The sequence below is a fragment of the Heteronotia binoei genome, chromosome 12 (assembly GCF_032191835.1).
Source record: "Heteronotia binoei isolate CCM8104 ecotype False Entrance Well chromosome 12, APGP_CSIRO_Hbin_v1, whole genome shotgun sequence".
NCBI lineage: Eukaryota > Metazoa > Chordata > Lepidosauria > Squamata > Gekkonidae > Heteronotia > Heteronotia binoei.
This window is the reverse complement of record NC_083234.1, coordinates 26,034,560-26,055,335: the sequence shown is the minus strand read 5'-3', so window position 1 is coordinate 26,055,335 and position 20,776 is coordinate 26,034,560. Positions and strand designations below refer to the sequence as shown.

Genomic DNA, 20,776 nt, shown 5'->3' with positions numbered 1-20,776 from the left:
AACTGTGCATAGGATTGCACAAAATTTAGACACTATAGGATTGCATGGTTAGACTCAACCACTGCTTCGCTAGAGACATATGCAAATACGAAGACAGTATGAAACCAAGACCATCCATTAGGTTGTTCCACTGCCTGTAGTACATAACAATTCCATCCATCCCACCAATGGGAACTTCTCCCACCACTCTGTATTTAATGTGCATGTAACATCACACATCAAAACAGAGCCTACCTGTATGTCTCATTTAAGAAAATGAAATGCACTGCTGTGAACGGGTCCCTTTTAACATTGCACTGTATAATGGTTTGGGGGGGGGGGCATCTGTAATTTGAAAGTGGCATTTATTCTCTTTCATCAGCCTCAGCATCTCTGCCAAGTCCTTATTGGTGTCATGGGCCTTTCAGCTTTTAAGACTCCTGCTAGTTTTTCTGTTTTTTTCCCCCTCTCTCTTTTGGCTGAAGCTGGGTTCAGGTAGCCGGCCCAAGGTTGACTCAGCATTCCATCCTTCCGAGGTCGGAAAAATGAGGATCCACGTTGCTCGGGGTAAAGTGTAAAAGACTGGGGAAGGCAATGGCAAACCACCCCGTAAAAAGTCTGCCATGAAAACACTGTGAAAGCAACATCACCCCAGAGTCAGAAACAACTGGTGCTTGCACAGGGGACCTTTCCTTTCCTTCTTTTGGTAACATAATAAACATCTAAGCTACATTTGGTGCAAAAGGAAAGAAGAGAAAGTTAAAAGGGAAAAAGAGAAAGAGAAGGAAAAGACAACGAAAACCTCTTGTCTACGTTGGAGATTGTCTATTAGACAATAGAAGGTAGCAGAGAATGCACACATTTATTAAGAGGTTTATATCAGGGTTGGCCAAACTTGTTTAACTGAAAAGCCACATAGAATAAATGTCAGATGTTTGAGAGCCACAAGACATGAACATCAGATGTTGGAAGGAAGGAAGGAAGGAAAGCAAATAGATGGAGGAAGGAGAGGTGGAAAGAAAGCGCCACATCTGGCTCCTGAGCCACAGTTTGGCCACCCCTGGTTTATATTCTGGTTCCTCCCACCCCTTCAAAAGCAGCTAAAACCAACTTGCAAAACAGACCATGTCACAGAAATAGGCACAGGGAAAAAAATCAGGGCTTTTGTTGTAGAAAAAGCCCAGCAGGAACTCATTTGCATATTAGGCCACACCCCCAGACACCAACCCAGCCAGAACTGCGTTCCTGCTCAAAAAAAGCCCTGGAAAAAATCATTAAAACCAGGGCACCTATTTATTTAGCACATATTTAGCTTGCAGTATTTCATAGTGGTTAGGGCATCGGACACGGATCTTAGAGACCATTCAAATCTCCACTTGGGCCAGTCACACACTTTCAGTCAAATATACCTCACTAAACTGCTGTGAGGATAAAATGTAGGAAAGAAGAATGATGTGAGCCCATTTGGGTCCCTACTGAGGAGAAAGGTGGAGTATAAATCAAGTAAATAATAAATGTCCTAAACTAAATGACTCAGGCTAGTCCAATCTCATCAGATCTTGGAAGCTAAGCAGGGTCAGCCCTGGTTAGTATTTGGATGGGAGCAGGGCTTTTTTGTAGCAGGAACTCCTTTGCATATTAGGCCACACCCACTTATGTAGCCAATCCTCCAAGAGTTTACAGAGTCTTAGTACAAGGCCTGCTGTAAGCTCCAGGAGGATTGGCTACATCAGGGGGGGTGTAGCCTAATATGCAAAGGAGTTTCTACTACAAAAAAGCCCTGGATGGGAAACCACTAAGTGAGTTTGAGGTTGCTGTGTAGAGGTACTTAATGGCACACGACCTCCATTTGTCTCTTGGCTTGAAAACCCTATTGTGTCACTGTAAATCGTCTGTGCCTTGACAGCAATTTCCACTATGCTAAGGTAGGGTGATAGGGCTGCCATTCCCCAGTTGGGGGAAGGGGATCCCCCAGTTTGGAGCCTCTCCCCCCACTTAGGGCTATCAGAAAGAGGGAGGGGGGAATGGCTGCTGGGCACTCCATTACATCCTATAGAAACTGGTTCTCATAGGGTATAATGGAGAATCAATCTCTGGGTACATGGGGCTTGGGGGAATGAGCCTGTTTTGTTTTTTTTTTTGAGGAAGAGGCACCAAATTTTCAGCATAGCTGTTGATGTCTCTCCTCAAAAACCCATACAAGTTTTGTACCTTAAATCAGTGCCCTGACATTACTTTGTTACTTGTATTTTCTCAGTAGTATATGTGTTGTATAAACTTCAATAAAGTTTTTTTCCAAAAAAGAGAGAGAGAGATTGGACTAGGGGGTCCAATTCTATGAGCCCCAAAAGAAGGTGCCCCATCCTCCATTATTTCTAATGAAAGGACGGCATTCAGAAGGAACACAGTCTGTTTAAATGCAAGGGCAGCTCTCCCAGAACTTGCTTAGGAGTTCAATTGTGTTTCTTTCCTCCCCTCTCCCAGAGTCTCCTGGTAAATCCCCTGCTGGTTTGTCATCCTCTCCTTAAAGGGGGAAGGTGTGGAGTCCCACCCCTTCCACCAACGATGCACTGCCAGCCAACATCCCCAGTAACCAAGGGGGAGGGGTTTAGTGAAAAACCCTCTTATATTAGTTAGCTTTCCTCCTGTGGAGCTTGGAGTGGGTAGCCAGGGGCATCCACATTGGTTCCCTCCACGGCCATTTTGAAGCTGGCATAACATGACACCCAAGCCCTTCCACTGCTCCTGGCTAACCTGGGAGGAGCCCTTCCTTAGTGAATGCTCAAGAGCCACTTCACCCACTGCCACAGCTCTGTCCCAACTCCAGTTTCTGCTGATAGGGACACCAAACTCTAAGTGGAACCTGGAGATCTCCCAGAATCACAGCTCCTCTCCAGACTATAGAGGACAGTTCCTCTGGATAAAATGGTGCTTTGGAAGGTAAACTCTACAGCATTGTACCCCACTGAGGTCCCTGTCCTCCCCAGGCTCCATCTTCAAATCTTCAGGAGTTCCCCAACCTGGTTCTGGCAACCCTGACCCCCATCCAGTGGCTAGTGGGGGCCTGCTGGGCCACCCTAAGATGTTGCCAATTGGCTGCTGCGTTCTCTCTTTAAAGGCAAGCTCCTCCAAGGCACCTTCTCCCATTCCCCACAGCTGCCATCAGTTAGGAAAATCCCCATATCCAGACATGCGCTATCCACCTTGCAGTTATAGGTGGATTATTGAGAAGATTGATGCAAACTGATTGGCACCATCTAACGTGCTGTATAACCTTCCCTTCCTCTCCATTAATCAAGCCAGGCCCTGCTTCAGTTATTATATGGATTATAAATGTCTGTCATCAGAAAATGGGCTCTGCCACTGTGGAGCAATTTCCTTTGGAACTGTTGCCTTGGTTTCCCTTTTGGAAGAGTGGTCAGGAAGCTTTTAAATTCTCTTTTGGGAGGATTTCCTCAAAGACGTATACTTTATATTGTGTGATAGTTGGCCTCATATTAGGAAGGTGGCAACATGGGAGAGGTCCTTCTTGATCCTGGCACCAAAATTCTGGAACTTTCTGCCCTTCTGTTTCCATCTTATGCCAGTGGGTGGAGATTTTCTATTTTAATTGGCATTCCCTCAGTGATCCCTTCCTTTCCACTCCATGTCTTCATAGTTGTTCTTATGTCTTTTGCCTCTGGTTTCAATTGTCTTATGTGTTTTTGTTGTTTTAATGGTTTTTAATATGTGATTTTATTATGCAAGTTTTAATTTGTTAGCTTCCTTGGTGGCTCTCATAAGAGCAGAAAGGTGGGGTATAAACTTTGTAAAATATTTTTTAAAAAATAAATTAAGGGTATGAGAGGATATTTTATCATTAAAAATGGATTTATGATAGTAGATGCTAGGAGACCAAAGGTCCACATCAGAGGACGTGTGACCTGCATGCCAATTTGAGCCATGGAACTTCTGCAACCAGACATTTACAAGTGTCTCTGCAAACTTCACTTAAGTCAAGATCAAACATCTTGCCCAACCTTTTTACTAGACAGATGGAGAAAGAGCCATTCTGGATGGCCAACTTGCCATCTGCTTCTCATGAATATTAATCATGGGATTGGACAGAGCTGTCACTCCTTGGTGTGGGGAGACTCAAGATCCTGACCTTAAATGGTGGTGTGGATCTCTAGAAGGTGCGAGCACAGAAAATGGAGGGGAATGGTGGGAGGCAGCTGCCTACTCGGAGCTTTTGAGCTTGTCACTCAAAGGCTGTAAATTATTCATGATCCACCTGTCCTTCTGCACTACAAAAGTCAGCTCTTGACCTAAGCAGAAGGACAGGGGAGCCCATCCAGGGAGCTCTTGCAGTGACTGGCCATGTTGGAATGAGAGCTAACAAAACTCCATGAGATCTCCAGACCCCACCTGCAGGCTGGCAACCCTAAATTCTGCCTTTATTTACTGACAGCATCTCTTTTTAAATGTTCCATCAGGGCTACCAAGGTGACAGCAGAACAAAAATGGCTGACAGAGGAGGTAGAACCACCCACAAAATGTCAGAGAGCGAAGTCATACATAACTAAAAGCAACTCTGACATTGCAGGCAGAAGCCGTGATTAACACAATGCTGCTTGAAGGGCACTTGTGTTAGGGAAACTGCTCTCAAAATAAAGTTGGGGAATTAGACTGAGAGACAGCTAGCCCCTAAACGGAATCTTTTATCTATGTATACGAGGCTCAACCGATCAGAGAGTCAATGCTCAATAAAGAACTCTAATTTAATAAAATCAATTGTGGTTTATTTGAAACAATAGTTCGTTCACACAAGGTACAAAATCAATCACACATTCATACAGGTCTAGGAAAAATAGAGAGATCGATAGGGGAACATAAAGGAATTGACATACAGGGCAATACTACCTCTCGCAGACTCCAATGGAAGGCTCCGATGGCGACGAATGAGGAAATGGGGGTAAGGTCCCGAAACTGATCAGGAATCGGGGGTGTTACTACCCAGCGGGAATGGGGGTTTACTGAGTAGAAGGCACACCTGTGGGTAGCTAGTCCACAGGTTATATAGAGTCACCTTCGTCCTGAGGGGATGGGAGGTGACTGGGAGTGGTAATGGGAGGTTCTGCTGATGACCAGGAAGGCTGGACATCGGCTGGACCAATGGTGGGTCAATGGCGACACCTGATTGGGTGTGTGCTTCAACCAATGAACATCACCTTCATCCTGGGCATCCTGGAAACTTCCAGGTTGCGACAGGGCCTGGGGCGGCTCCGTTGGTATCAATGTGGGAATGGCTGGGTGATTGGGAGGAGATGGGATTAACTGGGAAAGGGACAATAGAGAATCAGATATGCACCTAGGTATTCCGGTGTAGACAAAAGGGCTTGGTGGTATCAGGAGAGATCCTTCCTCTTTCTCAACTCTCCGGGGTGAAGACAGTTGTTTAGGAAATCACTGGGCAATCAGGATTAATAGTGGAGCCATTAATCCATTCATAGACTAGGTGGGTTGCTTATGGGCTAGGAATGACTCAGGGTGTGTACGTGAGGTTTCCATATCGAGGGAATGAATCCCATCCAGGCAGGAAGATGGCTACATGTGGTGTTAGCAAAACACAGTGGTTTCCACGCTTAGCGCTTCACACCGTTCGCCTGGACAGCTCCGTGGCGGCGTAGCCTCCTCCTTACCATGGCGGGTTTCACGCGATGGCGGGGAAACATTAGAGCGTGGCTGCAGACACTCTGTGCCTGACTCAAGCGCTTATATATTTGCTAATAGGTACACGGGAGTCTTATGTAGTTCCTGGATAGCGTCACTCGCATTTACCGGTCAGGCGGATGCAAGCTTACTTCTCCAGGCGCCCTGGCAACCATGTTTGTGACAGAGGGGTCATTTTCTCACACTTGGTGTAATTAGTCAACTGATCAAAGCCACCAAGTATTACACCATCTTTCTGTTTGCAAAAATATATTATAAGGATTGTGTACAACACCTAATAGACAATACAGTAATGATAGAGGCCAGTGGTGTTAGGTGCTTTTAAAGTAACAGAAAACCTCAAGGGGCCAAAACCCCCCGTCTCCAAATGAAAAGATATGTCCAAACTTGGAAATGGTCCAACGGAAATTCACAAGGTGCGTGCTGCTGAGGAGTGTAGCTTCAACGCAGCTGCTTTCTTAAAAAGATGTCTCTCTAGATTTTGATGACGTTTCAATTCTTTCTTCAGTTTGACGGCTTAATTATTTAGGAACTCTGTTCTACATTCTCTCATCACAGCATTAAGCTTCTCATTTCAGTGTGAACATCGGGCTCTTTCCAAAGCAACTTTCTAAAATCCTGCATAGCCAATCAGATCTCCAACAGCCAATCAGAAGCCCTTATGGGAAAAAGCTCCACCTGGCCCAGCCCTCTTTAAACAAACAAACAAACTTGGGCACTAGGACAGGTCCTGGAGGGCACCCTGGTGCCCACAGGTGCCATGTTGGAAACCCCTATCTTCTACTTCTTGTGTCATTCTTTTCAACAGGGCTTTTTTTGTAGAAAAATGTAATGTAATGTAAAATTTTATTTATATCCCGCCCTCCCCCGCCGAAGCAGGCTCAGGGCGGCTAACAGCATTTCAAGTAAACAGTACAGTATTAAAAACATTAAATTCACATTAAAATTCACATTAAAATCAATCAATAATTAAAACATTCCTAAATCAACACTGGCGGTAACCGTTATTAATCTGGCGGTAAACATTACTTCAGTTATTGGTGAACGCCTGTTTAAAGAGGGCGGTCTTGCAGGCCCTGCGGAACTGATCTAAGTTCCGCAGGGCCCGCACCTCCTCTGGGAGTTTGTTCCAGAGTTGTGGGGCCGCAACGGGAAAGGCCCGAGTGCGGGTGCTTTGAAGTTTGACTTCTTTTGGCCCAGGGATATTCAGTCTGCTTTTCCCCACTGACCTCAGTGCTCTCTGGGGCTCATATGGGGAGAGACGGTCCCTCAGGTAGGTCGGTCCTTGGCCATATAGGGCTTTAAAGGTTATGACCAGCACTTTGTACTGGATCCGGTATACGATTGGCAGCCAGTGCAGTCCACGCAGCCCCGGCCGTATATGCTCCCATCTTGGGAGACCAAGTAACAGCCTGGCCGCCGCGTTCTGCACTAGCTGCAGCTCCCGGGTCCGGTACAGAGGCAGCCCCATGTAGAGAGCATCACAGTAGTCCAGTCTTGAGGTGACCGTCGCGTGGATCACCATTGCTAGGTCCTGACGCTCTAGGAAAGGAGCCAACTGCCTCGCCCGCCTCAGGTGGAAGAATGCTGATTTGGCAGTGGCTGTTATCTGGGCCTCCATTGATAATGAAGGCTCCAGTAGGACGCCCAGGCTCTTTACCCGCTGCGCCGTCTTCAGCGGCGCCCCATCAAAGGCCGGGAGAGATATTTCCTTCCCCAGAGTGCCATGACCCACATGGAGAACCTCTGTCTTCGCTGGATTTAACTTCAGCCCACTCAGTCTAAGCCACGTTGCAACAGCCTGCAAAGCCCGGTCCAGGTTCCCCGGGGCGGAGGCAGGCCGTCCGTCCATTAGTAGATAGAAAAAGCCCAGCAGGAGCTCATTTGCATATTAAGCCCCACCCCCTGATGCCAAGTCAGCTGGAACTGTGCTCCTGTGCGTTCCTACTCAAAAAAGCCCTGCTTTTTGGCATGTTGAACACTTTGGTGTAGTGCCAGTTTTGAGTAGTGGCTAAGTGCATGGACTCTTATCTGGGAGAACCAGGTTTGATTCCCCACTCCTCCACTTGCAGCTGCTGGAATGATCTTGGGTCAGCCATAGCTCTCACAGAACTGTCCTTCAAAGGGGCAGCTTCTGTGGGAGCTCACTCAGCCCCACCTACCTCATAGGTGTCTATTGTGGGAGAGGAGGGTAAAGGAGATTGTAAGGCACTCTGAGGCTCTCAGATTCAGAGTGGAGGGTGGGATATAAATCAAGTACCATCCTCATCTTCTATACAGCTCCTCGATTTTGCATCAGAACTTTGATCCATCTTACGTGGTATTATTGTTTATGGGCAACTCTCCAGAGCTTCAGGCAGAGATAGGAAGCTGGGGTCAGCAATGACATGGGTGGAAAAATCCCCAAAGTGAGCTGGGTGGAACGCAGTGAACCAAGAAGAAGAAGACTACAGATTTATATTCCGTTCTTCTCTCTGAATCAGAGACTCAGAGTGGTTTACAATCTATATCTTCTCTCCCGACAACAGACACCCTGTGAGGTGGGTGGGGCTGAGAGGGCTCTCACAGCAGCTGCCCTTTCAAGGACAATTCCTGCGACAGCTATGGCTAACCCAAGGCCATCCCTGCAGGTGCAAGTGGAGGAGTGGGGAATCAAACCCGGTTCTCCCAGATAAGAGTCCATACACTTAGCTGCTACACCAAACTGGCACTCCCAAAACAGTGAAGCAGCGGGCTGTGATGTCATCAGCCGTCCTTTGCTGGGCTCCAACCTCATTGCAGTGGCTGGAGTTCCTTCCCCACAGCCAGACTCCTGCTCAGTTGGGAGTACAGCCACCTGCCTTTTGGCTGGAAAATTACGATGAGAAATTATAGGTATTTTCAATTTACCCTAATCTCATTTTAAAATGTGCAATCCAAATGACAATAAAGACCAGCACAGCTTGGAATACAAATGAGATGCGGGGGCCTGTAACAGCCCCTGAGATATATAGCTTACTCCTAATTCATTTGTGGGCTTCCTGACGCTTCCTCATTGTTAGACAACAACAGCTAATCACCTTCCTTCGTCAAGTATGAATCACACTTCTCCTTAGTAGCTTCCCCATTGTTTGATAGTTCAGTAGCGGTGCTTAGGATTTTCAGAAGGATTCTCTTTGGATATTAGGAGCCAACAGGCTCTGCTTTGCTCTTACAAGTGTCCCCCCCCCCCGCCTCCCAAAATAGATTAACAATAAGAATGAATTAAAGTCTTTGATCTTCCCTTTGCAAATGGAATTGTGCTTTCTAATGATCTGGTAGCGGGCATGCCCAAGCTTTCCCCACCAGAAATAAAGTGTAATTTGCATAAATGATCATTCAACGTAATGTAATGCTGCTCAGTTACAATTGATAATTCTGGCCTGGCTGTTTGTAATGAATTTGAATTATCGAGTCTGCTTGGCTCAGCTTCTTAGCCTGCTCCATTCATGGAGAAGGCGTGTTGTGGTTGGCTGGCTGTTATCGGACCCGAGGCAGCACATCCCAAACTTTCAAGGACCAGGCATGCTATTTCATCCTGAATTAAAACTGGAAGTCTTAGTCATTCCTCTACCTGCAAAGGTTTAACTTCTGGAAGGTGAAAACACAAAAAATTCAGAAAAGCCTCACTGCCATGCTTGTGGATAATGTATTCTTGCACGTGCTTTCTGATTGGAAAGAGGCTTCGCAAAGTTTGGAAATGATAGAGCAAAGACTCATGCAGAGACATGATGGGAAGCTTCCTTGATGTGTGGACTTGGAGGAATTCGGGTTTTTTTTTACAATTCTCTTATTTGGGGGACATAAACCTTCCCCATCCCCTAGAAATCTTCTTTCATTTCTTTCTGCAGCCCCTTCAGACCCCTTCCATTTACCATCAGGTTTAAGTAAATATACATCATGTTTCTTCTGCAAGCAATCAATGCAATTTTTTTGCAGCTAGCTAGCAGGCCAGCCAAGTGTCCTTCCTTCTGCCTGCCAGTGGCTCTGCATTTCTCTCTAGCTTCTTTTACACCCGCTCTGTTGTACTGGCTTGTATGGATATCACTCTCCATTCTGCATAAGCAAGGCAATCCCCTTTGGTCTCTTATCTGCCTTGTTGCTTTCTCTCAGTTCCAACCAGAGGCCCTGCTATTCCCTACACCTAACAAAACGTCCATTGAGATTAGAGCTGAAGCCGAAAGGAGCATGTCAGACCTCTCAACAACTGTGGCCAATCAGCAAATCCTTCTGAAGACACCAAGGGCACAAATATCCCTTATATGTGATATATGGTTATGCAACAGCTCCAACAGTCTAAACTCCAATTTTTTTTTAAAAAAAACAACCCAACAACAAGCTGGTATTTTCTTGAAATGTTAGGGTTCTCTTACTGAACCCCTGTTCCTACCCTCAGCTCCCCTTACTGCTCTCATTCACGACTCAACAACAATTCTTTACCACACCCCGCTCTCCTCTTGTTTCTTGACAAGCAAAAGAATCGCTAAGAAGTGTCAACATCTCAGGAGGAAAGCCACAAATGCTGGCAGAAGAGTCTGAAGAAGAAATAACCTCACTCTGCTCCTTTCTGGCAGGCATGATGTGAATTTCCATACAGCCAGTGGGCTCTAGCAGTATAAATAGTTTATGGCATATCAAACTATTAAACATGATTTTAATCCCACTTGTGATGTTCGGTGCATAACTCACAGGAGGCCCGCTTTGATGTGGCTGGTGGAACGGAAATCACTTTGAACAGATGTTCCAGCTGAAGATGCTTTAGTGTCTCTGTTACAAAACCTGGGGTCTATGGGTTGCTTTTGTGCATGTGTGTGTGCAGCGCAGTGGGGAGAGGAATGGGATAGAAAGCTGTATGACCGGGATCTACAATTGAACTGAAGAGTTGGGCTGATGCTCAGTATTAACTTCTCCAGCCCTGATGATACTTTTAACGTAGAGTGTTGTTCTTGTCGTAGAAATTCCCCTATTGCATTTATGTATTGACTTCTGTAGCTGCTGGCTCTTATTCCGGGTTCAGCTGTCTGGCTTGCCCAGCCAAGAGAGGTGGCCTCAGCCATCACTCACAGACAGGTACAAGGAATGCAAAGCAGAACTGCAGCAACAAAACTTTATTTGGAGACTTAGCAGGCAATGAAGCCTCTCACCCCACTCCCTTGACTGAGCCGCTTCAGGTCCCTCACTTGTCTCACACCAATGTGAATGCCTCAATCTCATCAGTGTGTTCTTGGCACATCTTTGCCACCCAACTCCTTAGTGTGGCCATCCATAGATCTTCCCCTAGCATCATCTTTGCATGTGGGCATCTCGGGAGGGGGCCTGGATTGCACCACTGACCTCTCCAGCATAGGGCATGTCCTCCTCAGACACCTTGGCCTCAGCTCCTAGCCACCACCCTCTCCCCCATCAGTGCTCTTCCAAAGGCTTACCCCCTCCAGCTGGGCTTCTTTACGCACCTCTTAAAGGCGCCTTGCCCCTTTCCAGCTCCCTAATGCCACAGATTCCTTACTTAGATATTTATACCCCACTTTCTCTCCAGTAAGAACCCAAAGCTGCTAACAATACCATCCCCCCCTTCATATTATCTGCACAATAACAACCCCGGGAGGTAGCTAAAGTTGAGAGTGCATGACTTGCCCAAGGTCACCCAACAAACTTACATGGCAGAGAAGAGATTCAAACTTGGTCCTCCGAGATCCTAGCCTGGAACCCTATCTATGATGGCTCTTTTTACCCCCCCCCCCTGCACAAGTGAGATGCAGAAAGGGGGGCATCCATCCTTGTTGAATGTAGCTATTTCTCAGAGCTTTTTGGGGGGGGCAGGAATGCACAGGAACGCAGTTCTGGCTGGCTTGGTGTCACAGGGTGTGGCCTAATTTGCAAATGAGTTCCTGCTGGGCTTTTTCTACAAACCCCCTGTGTGAAACAATGGTGACATCAGAGGGTGTGGCTTAATATGCAAATGAGTGCCTGCTGGGCTTCTTCTCCAAAAAAAAAGCCCTGCTATTTCTCACGATCAATTTAAATAGTACCTGTTTCCCACCAAGTCATTTATTGGGCTGCTGATTTGCAGAATGAACTCATTTCTTGTCCCATTTAAAATCTTCAAGGCGATGTCTTCCCAATGGGGCCACCAATGTCTGTTTTTGTACACACAGTTGAAGCCAGAAGGTGCACTTCACAAAATTTCCTGTAAACCTAAATGACGTGTGACCAGTTCCCTTCGAGAGTCAACTGGACCATACTCAGTCAAAAATACTTAAGAAGCAAAAGCTCCCATAGCTCTGACACCATGACAGAAAGTTCTACTTTCGAGCTGAGACAGGTGCCTGTCGGATCCCAAAATGGTACCTTGTGCTGTTTCAAGTTTGCCACAAAGCTCTGCTTACGCAAAAACCAACATACCAGGTGCCTCCTTCCCAACCAGTGATGCTGCCATTGCTTCAAAAAGGAAAAGATGACATTGAGGCCTCTCTGGGACATTCTTCCATTTTCCGCTGGGAGTAGCACTGCCATAGCAGAAGCGGAATGTAACTTCTTTTGGGCCTAAGCAGTGCTTCTTCCTAACCATACCCACTCAGCCCAAAAGTAGCATGTGAGGCCTGGCTGTCTTCTTATTCAGCTTCTGGGGCATCCTCTTCAACACTAAAACCATGTCAGACGTAGGAATCATGGTTAGAGGTGGGAAGAAGAAGAAGATGATATTGGATTTATATTCTGTCCTACACTCTGAATCTCAAAGAATGGTCACAATCTCCTTTACCTTCCCCCCCCCCCCACAACAGACAACTTGTGAGGTCGGTGGGGCTGAGAGAGCTCTTACGGCAGCTGTCCTTTCAAGGACAATTCCTATGAGAGCTATGGCTGACCCAAGGCCATTCCAGCAGCTGCAAGTGGAGGAGCGGGAAATCAAACCCGGTTCTCCCAGATAAGAGTCTGCACACTTAACCACTACATCAAACTGGCTCTCTCCAAACTGGCTGGGAAATTGTATGGTGTTATGTCAGAGGTCTTGCAGGTCTCCCAAACATGGGTCACAGAGTCTCTGTAAGAGGGTCATGGGCTAGCCCTCCCTAAGGGCTGCCTCTGCCCTTTCCATTGCTCTCTTTCATGTTTTGGAAACCAAGATCTGACCCGGCAAACAGTATCTTCCATGTCATACATCAGCTGGTATTTTTTATTGCTGTATATACATGTTGAGCCAGTTTGGTGTAGACAGCCAGTTTGATGTAGTGGTGAAGTGTACGGACTCTTATCTGGGAGAACCAGGTTAGATTCCCCATTCCTCCACATGAACCTGCTGATGTGCCCTTGGGTCAGTCTTAACTCTCTTCGAGCTGCTCCTCTCAAGAGCAGTTTCTGTCAGCGCTCTCTCACCCCACCTACCTCACAGGGTGTCTGTTGCGAGGAGGGGAAGGGAAAGGAGATTGTAAGCCACTCTGAGCCTCCTTCGGGTAGTGAAGGTAAGGGTATAAACGCAATCTCTTCTCTCTTCCTCTTCTTCTTCTTGATCAAGTATAACAATGTCCTGATGGTTACTAGAATGAGTTTCTTAGAATTTTAAAGGGGATGAGAAGGAGAGGGTGGCCAAAGGCTGCAGTGTGATCTCTTTATGCAAAGGTTGTGTATGTCAGAATGTCACAGTAGGGGCAACTGTGCCCATCATGTGATGTTTGTTAATTTCTCCAAACCATCTGGTTAACCACTGTAGAAAATGGAACACTGAACAAGATGGCTGCCACAGTTACAGTTTGCCTAAGAGCACAAAAAACATAGGTGAGCTTTGGATGGGCCACCATACCAAGTAAATTTGGACTTATGGGTCATCATACCAAAAACCTTGGGAACTGCTGCCATAGAGAGCAAGGAAAAGGCCATTCTGTGCCTTCCCCTAGTGCTGAAGGAAACCCCAAAGGTCCTACTAAGGACCTTCTTGGATGCTCCATTTCTACTGCTGGCTAATGAATCTGTCCTGCTATTTTATCCCTTCTCTGTTAGCCATCCACTCCTGCTTAGCCGATAACCCCATTAGAGGCTATTAAAACAAAAATTCTTTTAATAGCTGGATGGGATATGACTATTATTATTTCTTTCGCAGCATGGTCTACTTAACGGTTTGGAGTAGAAATTGCCCTTTATTGAATCCGTCCCTTTTGAATGGGATCTGTCTGCCTTTTGGGGATTCTGCTCACGTTGCTGGCCTTCTACTATACAGCACGCCATAACGATGCCTCGAGTTCTGCTGTTGTTATTTCCTCTCCGAGTCTGAAGCCATTGTAACTGTTTGCCTGGCTGGGAAATAACTCGCACCATTATCTCATTTCATCTCGCCAGTTGTGTCAGGACATGCAAAGGAACAACCTGAGAGCCTGTTAATCTTCCGGTAGAATAGTTGGAAGTTTTTTTGGTTTTTTTTAAAGTGGCGAATTTTCTGCTGCACTTGTATTTGCTCAGCCGGTTTTTCACTGGAATCAGGAGAGCAGCTGGCATGCTAACGCTGAATGCCCTGCAATTGCAAATTGTTGGTAAATACAGATGCAGGAATTTGAGGATGCAGCTGAAGAAGAGCTATGGGGGTCCGGGGAGGAAGCTGGCGAGGGGGGTTGAGATCAAGTTTGACAGCAGCAAATACCAAGAAGATGGAAAGAATGCGGATGTGACTTGCTGAATTCTTTGGGCTGCCTGTTTCCAAAAAAAGGAAGGCTTTACAGAGAGAGGCAGTAGGACTCTGCACAGATGTAACTTCTACAGGAGCCACTGTACACTAATTGGAATTTTACATCCATTCATCACTGTGTGAAACCAAAGGAAGCTAGCAAAGGCATAGAAGAAAGGCGATGGAGGCTTTTGGACATCCTGCTTGCCAGATAGCAGACGGGAAACAATTTTGCTCCAGTAGGAATGTCTGTGCATAAGGAGCCGTTGTAAAGAAGACTTCCTGTTAACATAGCAATCAAAAGCAATGGCTTGTCACGGGTTAGGATGTTTCATTTAAATCTAGGATCAGGCTGAGCAATCACAACACATCAGTTTGAATTGTGGGGTTTAAATCCCCTTGGGGTTGAGGGCTGAATGACGAGGACTACAGGCTAGTGATACTTTGGCACAGCTCCCTATGTGTTGGCACGGATATATCCCACTCGCTTCTCATTTCCAGGCCAGAATTTCAGCGCTCTGGACTTTTCAAGAACCTTCTGGCAGAATTTCAGGTACAAAACAGAAATGGAGCCAAAGAAAAGGACAAAACCAGTGAGCTCAGGATCAGGAATGGGGGCAGGAGTACTAGAGGTTTGGACAGGGCTTTTTTAGAGCAAGAATGCACAGGAACACAGTTCTGGCTGGCTTGGTGTCAGAGGGTGTGGCCTAATATGCAAATGAGTTCCTGCTGGGCTTTTTCTACAAAAAAAGCCTTGGGTTTGGAGATGATGTTATAGTAACGGGAAAGGGTTACCAAGCAGTGTGCTGGGTATTGAAGACTTATGCCTGATTCACGCATGCAGGAGAATGTAGTGAGAAGGGTGGCAGAATGACTGCACCGCTTCAGACTGCAGGGGGAAGATTATGGACGTTCACATCTGGCAATGTTCTCCTATAGTAAAAATGCCATTTAAGTAGAAAACCAGCTCTGCAAGTCAAGAGAGGCTTTCTTCCTGCAGTGTTAGTTTTCTGTTTGCATTGAGTTTTTTCCCCTCTTTTGTACAAAGCTTGAACCTATCACAAGCAATCCAAAATGGTTCAGTCCATTGTTGAGGTGGAAAGCGCTGTCAAGCTGCAGCTGACTTACGATGACCCTGTAGAGTTTTCGAAGCAAGAGACAAACACAGATGGTTTGCCATTGCCTGCCTCTACATAGAAATCTTTGGCCTCCTTGGTGGTCCTAACCAGGGCCAATCTTGCTTAGTTTCTGAGCTCTGATGAGATCAGGCAAGCCGGGGCCATTCAGGTCAGGGCAAGAGATAAACAGAAGTGGTTTGCCATTGCATAGCAACTCTGAACTTCCAAGGTGGTCTCCCTTCCAAGTACTAACCAGGGCCAACCCTCCATAGCATCTGAGTTCTGGTGAGATCAGGCTAGCCTGGGGCCATCCAAATCAGTGAAGTTCATTGGCCTTCTTCCACATTCTGCCATTTCACTCTCCAGCTAGGTTTCAGATTCAGAGTCTGAGTGGTTACAGCAACACCCATTGATCATTCTGTCCACCACATAGCTTATGGGTAGAGACTTAAATGCCTTTGAATGTCCTCTGAGAGAAGGGTCTATAATAATGGGGGAATGGACTGCTATTCATCACCAATGTCAACTTCTCCACTACCAATACTCCCTCTAAGCTGTGGATTCTCGTGAGTAAAAATTCTACTTTGTGAGCTCATGGCATTAAAGTTCTGAAGTACTGCATAAATTAGTTTTCTCTGGGGCCATTTTTTTCCCTGAGCTAAGACAAAAATGTGTGAGCCAGAGGCTAAAAAGTGTGAGCTAGCTCACATGAACTCAGCTTAGAGGGAAAACTGTCCACTAACCCACCCCCCTTTTGCTCACTTTATCCAAGTTCCAATGATACTTTGGCTAAGACAATATCACCACTGAATACTGCTGGGCATGTGTGGTGGTGGTCCTATATATGTGTTAACAAATATAAATGGTGGTACTTTTGGGGCATAACAAGGGGACGTATGGCTACTTCTTTCTTTGCACTTTCTCATCCACAAATTCACATCCACGATATTTCCTGCATCAATATTGCCTGTACCAATTATTCCCAAGTTTGCTGATCTTGTTCTGGGCCAGATTCTTAGCAGTCATGCTAAAATATATTGCATCTCTTTGAACAGTCAGCATGTGACATCCAGTCAGCAATTTAAGCTCAATCCAGCTAACTTACATTCTTAACCCCTTTCGGTGCATTTTGCTCACTTCAATCACAATGGACAACCGAGCCATCAAGATTTGTAAAGTCAGCATCATGGAGCCACCTTTGGCCTTCACTTCTCTCTCCAGACCATCACTTTCAGGCTCTTTCTGAATCTTGTCAACTCATCTGGAAATAACCTGTAGTCATTCAGAGAGCTAAATCATCTTGCCCAGGACTGCCTTGCATTTCGATGACTGCTGCAAACACGCTCCTCTAGCCTGGACGGCTGACCAGTGGGCAATTGCCTCGCTGAGAATAAAGCCACTCCGAATGCTGCTGCTAAAACATTCTCTGTGCAGCTTCAGCATCGTCTCCACTGAAAAAAACACAAGCCTTTCTCAAGGCCACATTTGCACACTTCCGGGTGACTGCAGGAGTCAGGCATTGACATTCCTTTCCATGCAAGGGTGGATGGCTACAGAATATTAGGACTTGCATTTATGTAAAGGTTACAGAGATACAGAAATGGCAAAATATTTGCAATACTGTCAGCGCAATCGTAAGCAGAGTTAAATGCTTCAAAGCTCACTGTCTTCAACGGCCTTTGAATACTACAACTCCCTTTAGGATTTCACCGTTAATCATTTACTGCAGCAAACATCTTATGCTGTTGGACATTGGTATTCGTGCTCCAGGAAGCACCCTCTGCTTATACCAGACAAGATGGATTTTTATGAATGTATTTGGGGAATTCTACATGTCATTCCATGAATGATCAGTGGTTAGTTGTTCCCTGTTTCATCATACTATGTAAAGCAGTATGAATGGTTGCCATTCACATCTAGAGACATCTTATGTAAACGTACATCTTTCGAAACAATTACTGATCCACAGCCTCTCATGATCATTCTTGGCCCATGGGGAGTGAATCAGAAAGCACACCGTCAGAACTGCACAGATATTGACAGGGGGGAAAAAATTGGGCCACTAATAGTGTAATCCCAAACAAAGTTACACCGCCCAAAGTCCAATGATGTCACTGGACTTAGAAGAGTGTAAATCTGCCTAGGTCACTTGCCAACAAATTTACTGTGGCATATTGGACTTAACCACCATACTGCTCTTACAATTTGGTCTTCAGGGAGCATCCAAGGATTGGACCTGAAAGACTAGGGGGGGGAGGGCTTTTTAGACTATTAAAGGGGAGGCAAACTAGCACCAGATGCAAGTTGGAACTGGATCCCAGAACAATAGATCAAATGAGCAGAAAGATGGCAAACAGACTTGACCACAAATGGGATGTACAAGAAAGACACAGTGAGCCCCACCAAACAGAGGTAGCTATGCAAGAACAGACTCAAGGAAAGGAAGGTAGATTAAAGGTTTCAGAGGTCCCAGAGGGTCTATCAAATGACACAGAGCTGTTGTTCAGCTGTCCAGTTGTCTCTTCCTGCCTTTTTTCTCCTTCTAGGGCTGCTGGTACACTTTAACACATAAAACCCGGACAACTCAGTTACAGTATAGCTATAGTGCAATCTTGGCTGTGAGCTGCAGGGCAAGTGCCAAAGGGTTATGGCCTTCAGATCTTAGCCTGGGGGTCATAGCCTAAAGCTGGAGGAAAACCTGCTTGCAGACAGAGAAAGGGAGGGAGAGACAAACAAAGAGCCTCCTCTTTTCTGCCTCCTCTTCTTTTGTCTGTTTCTTTTGTATTTTTGTATTTTCTTTTTGTAGTGTAAGCTGCTTTGGGTGCCCATTGGGAAGAAAAAAACAGGACATTAATGAATAAGTAAATAGATAAATACAAATTTTGTTAAAGATTCTGAGACGTCCCCATAAGAGATCTAGCCCATCTCAAAATCTGCAATTCCCAGGGTATCCTGAGGTGAGAGAAGGACTGCTTAACCAATATAAATTTATATGGTAATCTCAGCTGCACCTCATTCTGGATACAACATGGGGCACTGAGGAATGGACATAAATGGACATCCCAAATGAAAATGGAAAGAGAGCAAAGCAACTCACGTTGAATGTCAATGGTGACGGAGGTCTCCTTCCCGCTGGGAATGGCCTTGTTGGTAGCCCTGCAGACGATCGTCTGGCCGTTCTCAATGTCAGATGGGGAGACAAACAGCGTGCTCATGATGCTCTCTCTCTTGCCATCGCGGAGGATCGTCTGTAAGATCAAAGCAACAAAGCCACTAACTACAACTTTCAGTGAGAGATGGTGGCTTCCATTGCAGAGCATGTTGTAGGCTGCCGGACTTGTTGCTGGACTTGTATTTCAAAGACCAGGGCTCAAATCTTCACTCAGTCATCAAACTCATCAGTTGACTCTGGGTCAGATATTATTTCTCAGCCTAACCTAATTTATGAGGTCATTGTGAAAGGATGAGAGATTAACCATTATGTTACTCCAAATTCCTTCCAGACAGGGGTCATTTTGTAGAAAAAGAGGTGCCGGAGCTCATTAGCACAACTTATTTGCATATGCCACACACCCCTGGCATCATCAGAAGGTGCACTAAATTATATTAGCTCAGCATCTACCTCAAAATGCTTCTTGAATTAGAATTGTCATAATGAAACCTCACTGCCATCACACTTCTAAAATTATTTTCCCCTATGTGGCCACAGTGGCATGATGAAGACTTCCATCTGTCTGTTTGATATGTTTTAGTTATTTTCCAATTTTTTGAGGGGGAAAATATTAGAAAGTTTGTGTAATCTTAGAGTTCATCAAAATTATCCCTGGAGGTTTGAACAATGGAGCCCAGAAGCAAGCTCTTTTTTGTGTGTGTGGGGGGGCGAGGGTTAAAGAAAGCACAATAAAATTTAGAGGTTCTGGAGCTCTGCTCCTGTCAGCTCCTGCCAAAATGAGGCCTGCTTGCAGGGAAGGTGTGATACAAATTGATAAAATGTTAAGTGCTTTTGCATTTGGAAGTTTTCCTCCTAAAATAACAAAACTGAACAACATCCAGAATTGGAAGCATTCTATAAAAAAGTACATAAGAAACATTTCTCAGCAAACTTCATTTCCATTTTAGTCTCAGAAGCCCTGTGTTCAAAAGTATAGCTGTTTCTCCTGCAGCACACCCTGAACTGGCCATTGCAGACCTTAAACTTGACTTACATCCACTGCAGCCTTACAGACGACAAATACCCCTGTATATCCCTTACATGAGTACACACAGCGGCATTTTTTTGATACCTACTGCAAAACTGTGGAGCATCCTTCCTCTTTAACACTCACCAAATCCTGAGCCTAGACATGTTTTAAATATTTTGCATGGTCTCCATATCTGAAATGGAATTTAAGGGATGGGTTTAGGTCTGGGCTGGTAACCGTGCTTAGTGAGGACTTCTTGCTATGAGGACTTCATAGCCCTCTGTTCGGATGTTTAACACACCATGTGCTGGTTCACACATACATGCTTCTCATTTAATAACTGCAGCATCCACTTGTGACTTGCATATATGAGCCACCCATATCACATCATGAAAACAACAAACTGTACCATCAGAGAATTTTTTAAAAGGCTCTGGCCTCTTTCTTCTTTACTGTTATATAGTGCTGGGACATTGTGGAGTGATTTATCAGATTGTCATCATGTTTTAAGGGCTAAAGTTTTGCACTTTTAAGTTTGTAACCCACTCTGAGTCTGCTTATGGGAAGGGTGGGATAGAAATTGTTTTAAGAACAACACACCCTGATGACGCCCATAGAATAACAGATATTTAACATAGAAGGATGTTTCACAAAATCCTAAATTCAAATCCTAAATTTAGTTTCCTAGTATTGCTAGCTACAGAAAGAATTTGGGAGCAACGGCCAGTCAGAACAGAAAATATGGCAGGATGAACCAGCGAGCTGACTCAGTAGCATGCATACAACTACGTAGTTCACATAAGCATAGAAACCTGCCATATACTGGACCACTGGTCCATCATGGGGGGGGGGGGGAGGGGTGGGCTCCCTCTTGGGTATCCTGCCCCCCCAGGGAAAGTGTATGCGCAATACATAGCCTCTCCTTTCCCGGTGTAGTGAACGCCACGTGGTCACTGTCTGGCTATGCCTGGCAGATGGTCACTGCAATGGCCTCTCCTGCATTACTGCATCCGTGGCAACACCTTCCCGCTGGTCCCCCCCCGTTTTTCACAGAGTTTGCCACGTCATGGTGCGACCGAATGTCCGGCGGTATAACTGGATGGGCAGGCTGGGCT

At 45.7% G+C, this 20,776-nt stretch overlaps 1 protein-coding gene across 2 annotated transcripts in view; it reads right to left on the bottom strand.

Annotated features, from left to right (window-relative positions):
* KIRREL3 (kirre like nephrin family adhesion molecule 3) overlaps positions 1 to 20,776 on the bottom strand; it is a 1,087,808-nt gene that overhangs the window by 231,803 nt on the left and 835,229 nt on the right. For both annotated transcript variants that reach the window (XM_060251091.1, XM_060251092.1), the window contains exon 6: positions 18,578 to 18,728. In XM_060251091.1, coding sequence (XP_060107074.1) covers positions 18,578 to 18,728 — 151 coding nt within the window. The remainder of the gene's footprint in view (positions 1 to 18,577; positions 18,729 to 20,776) is intronic.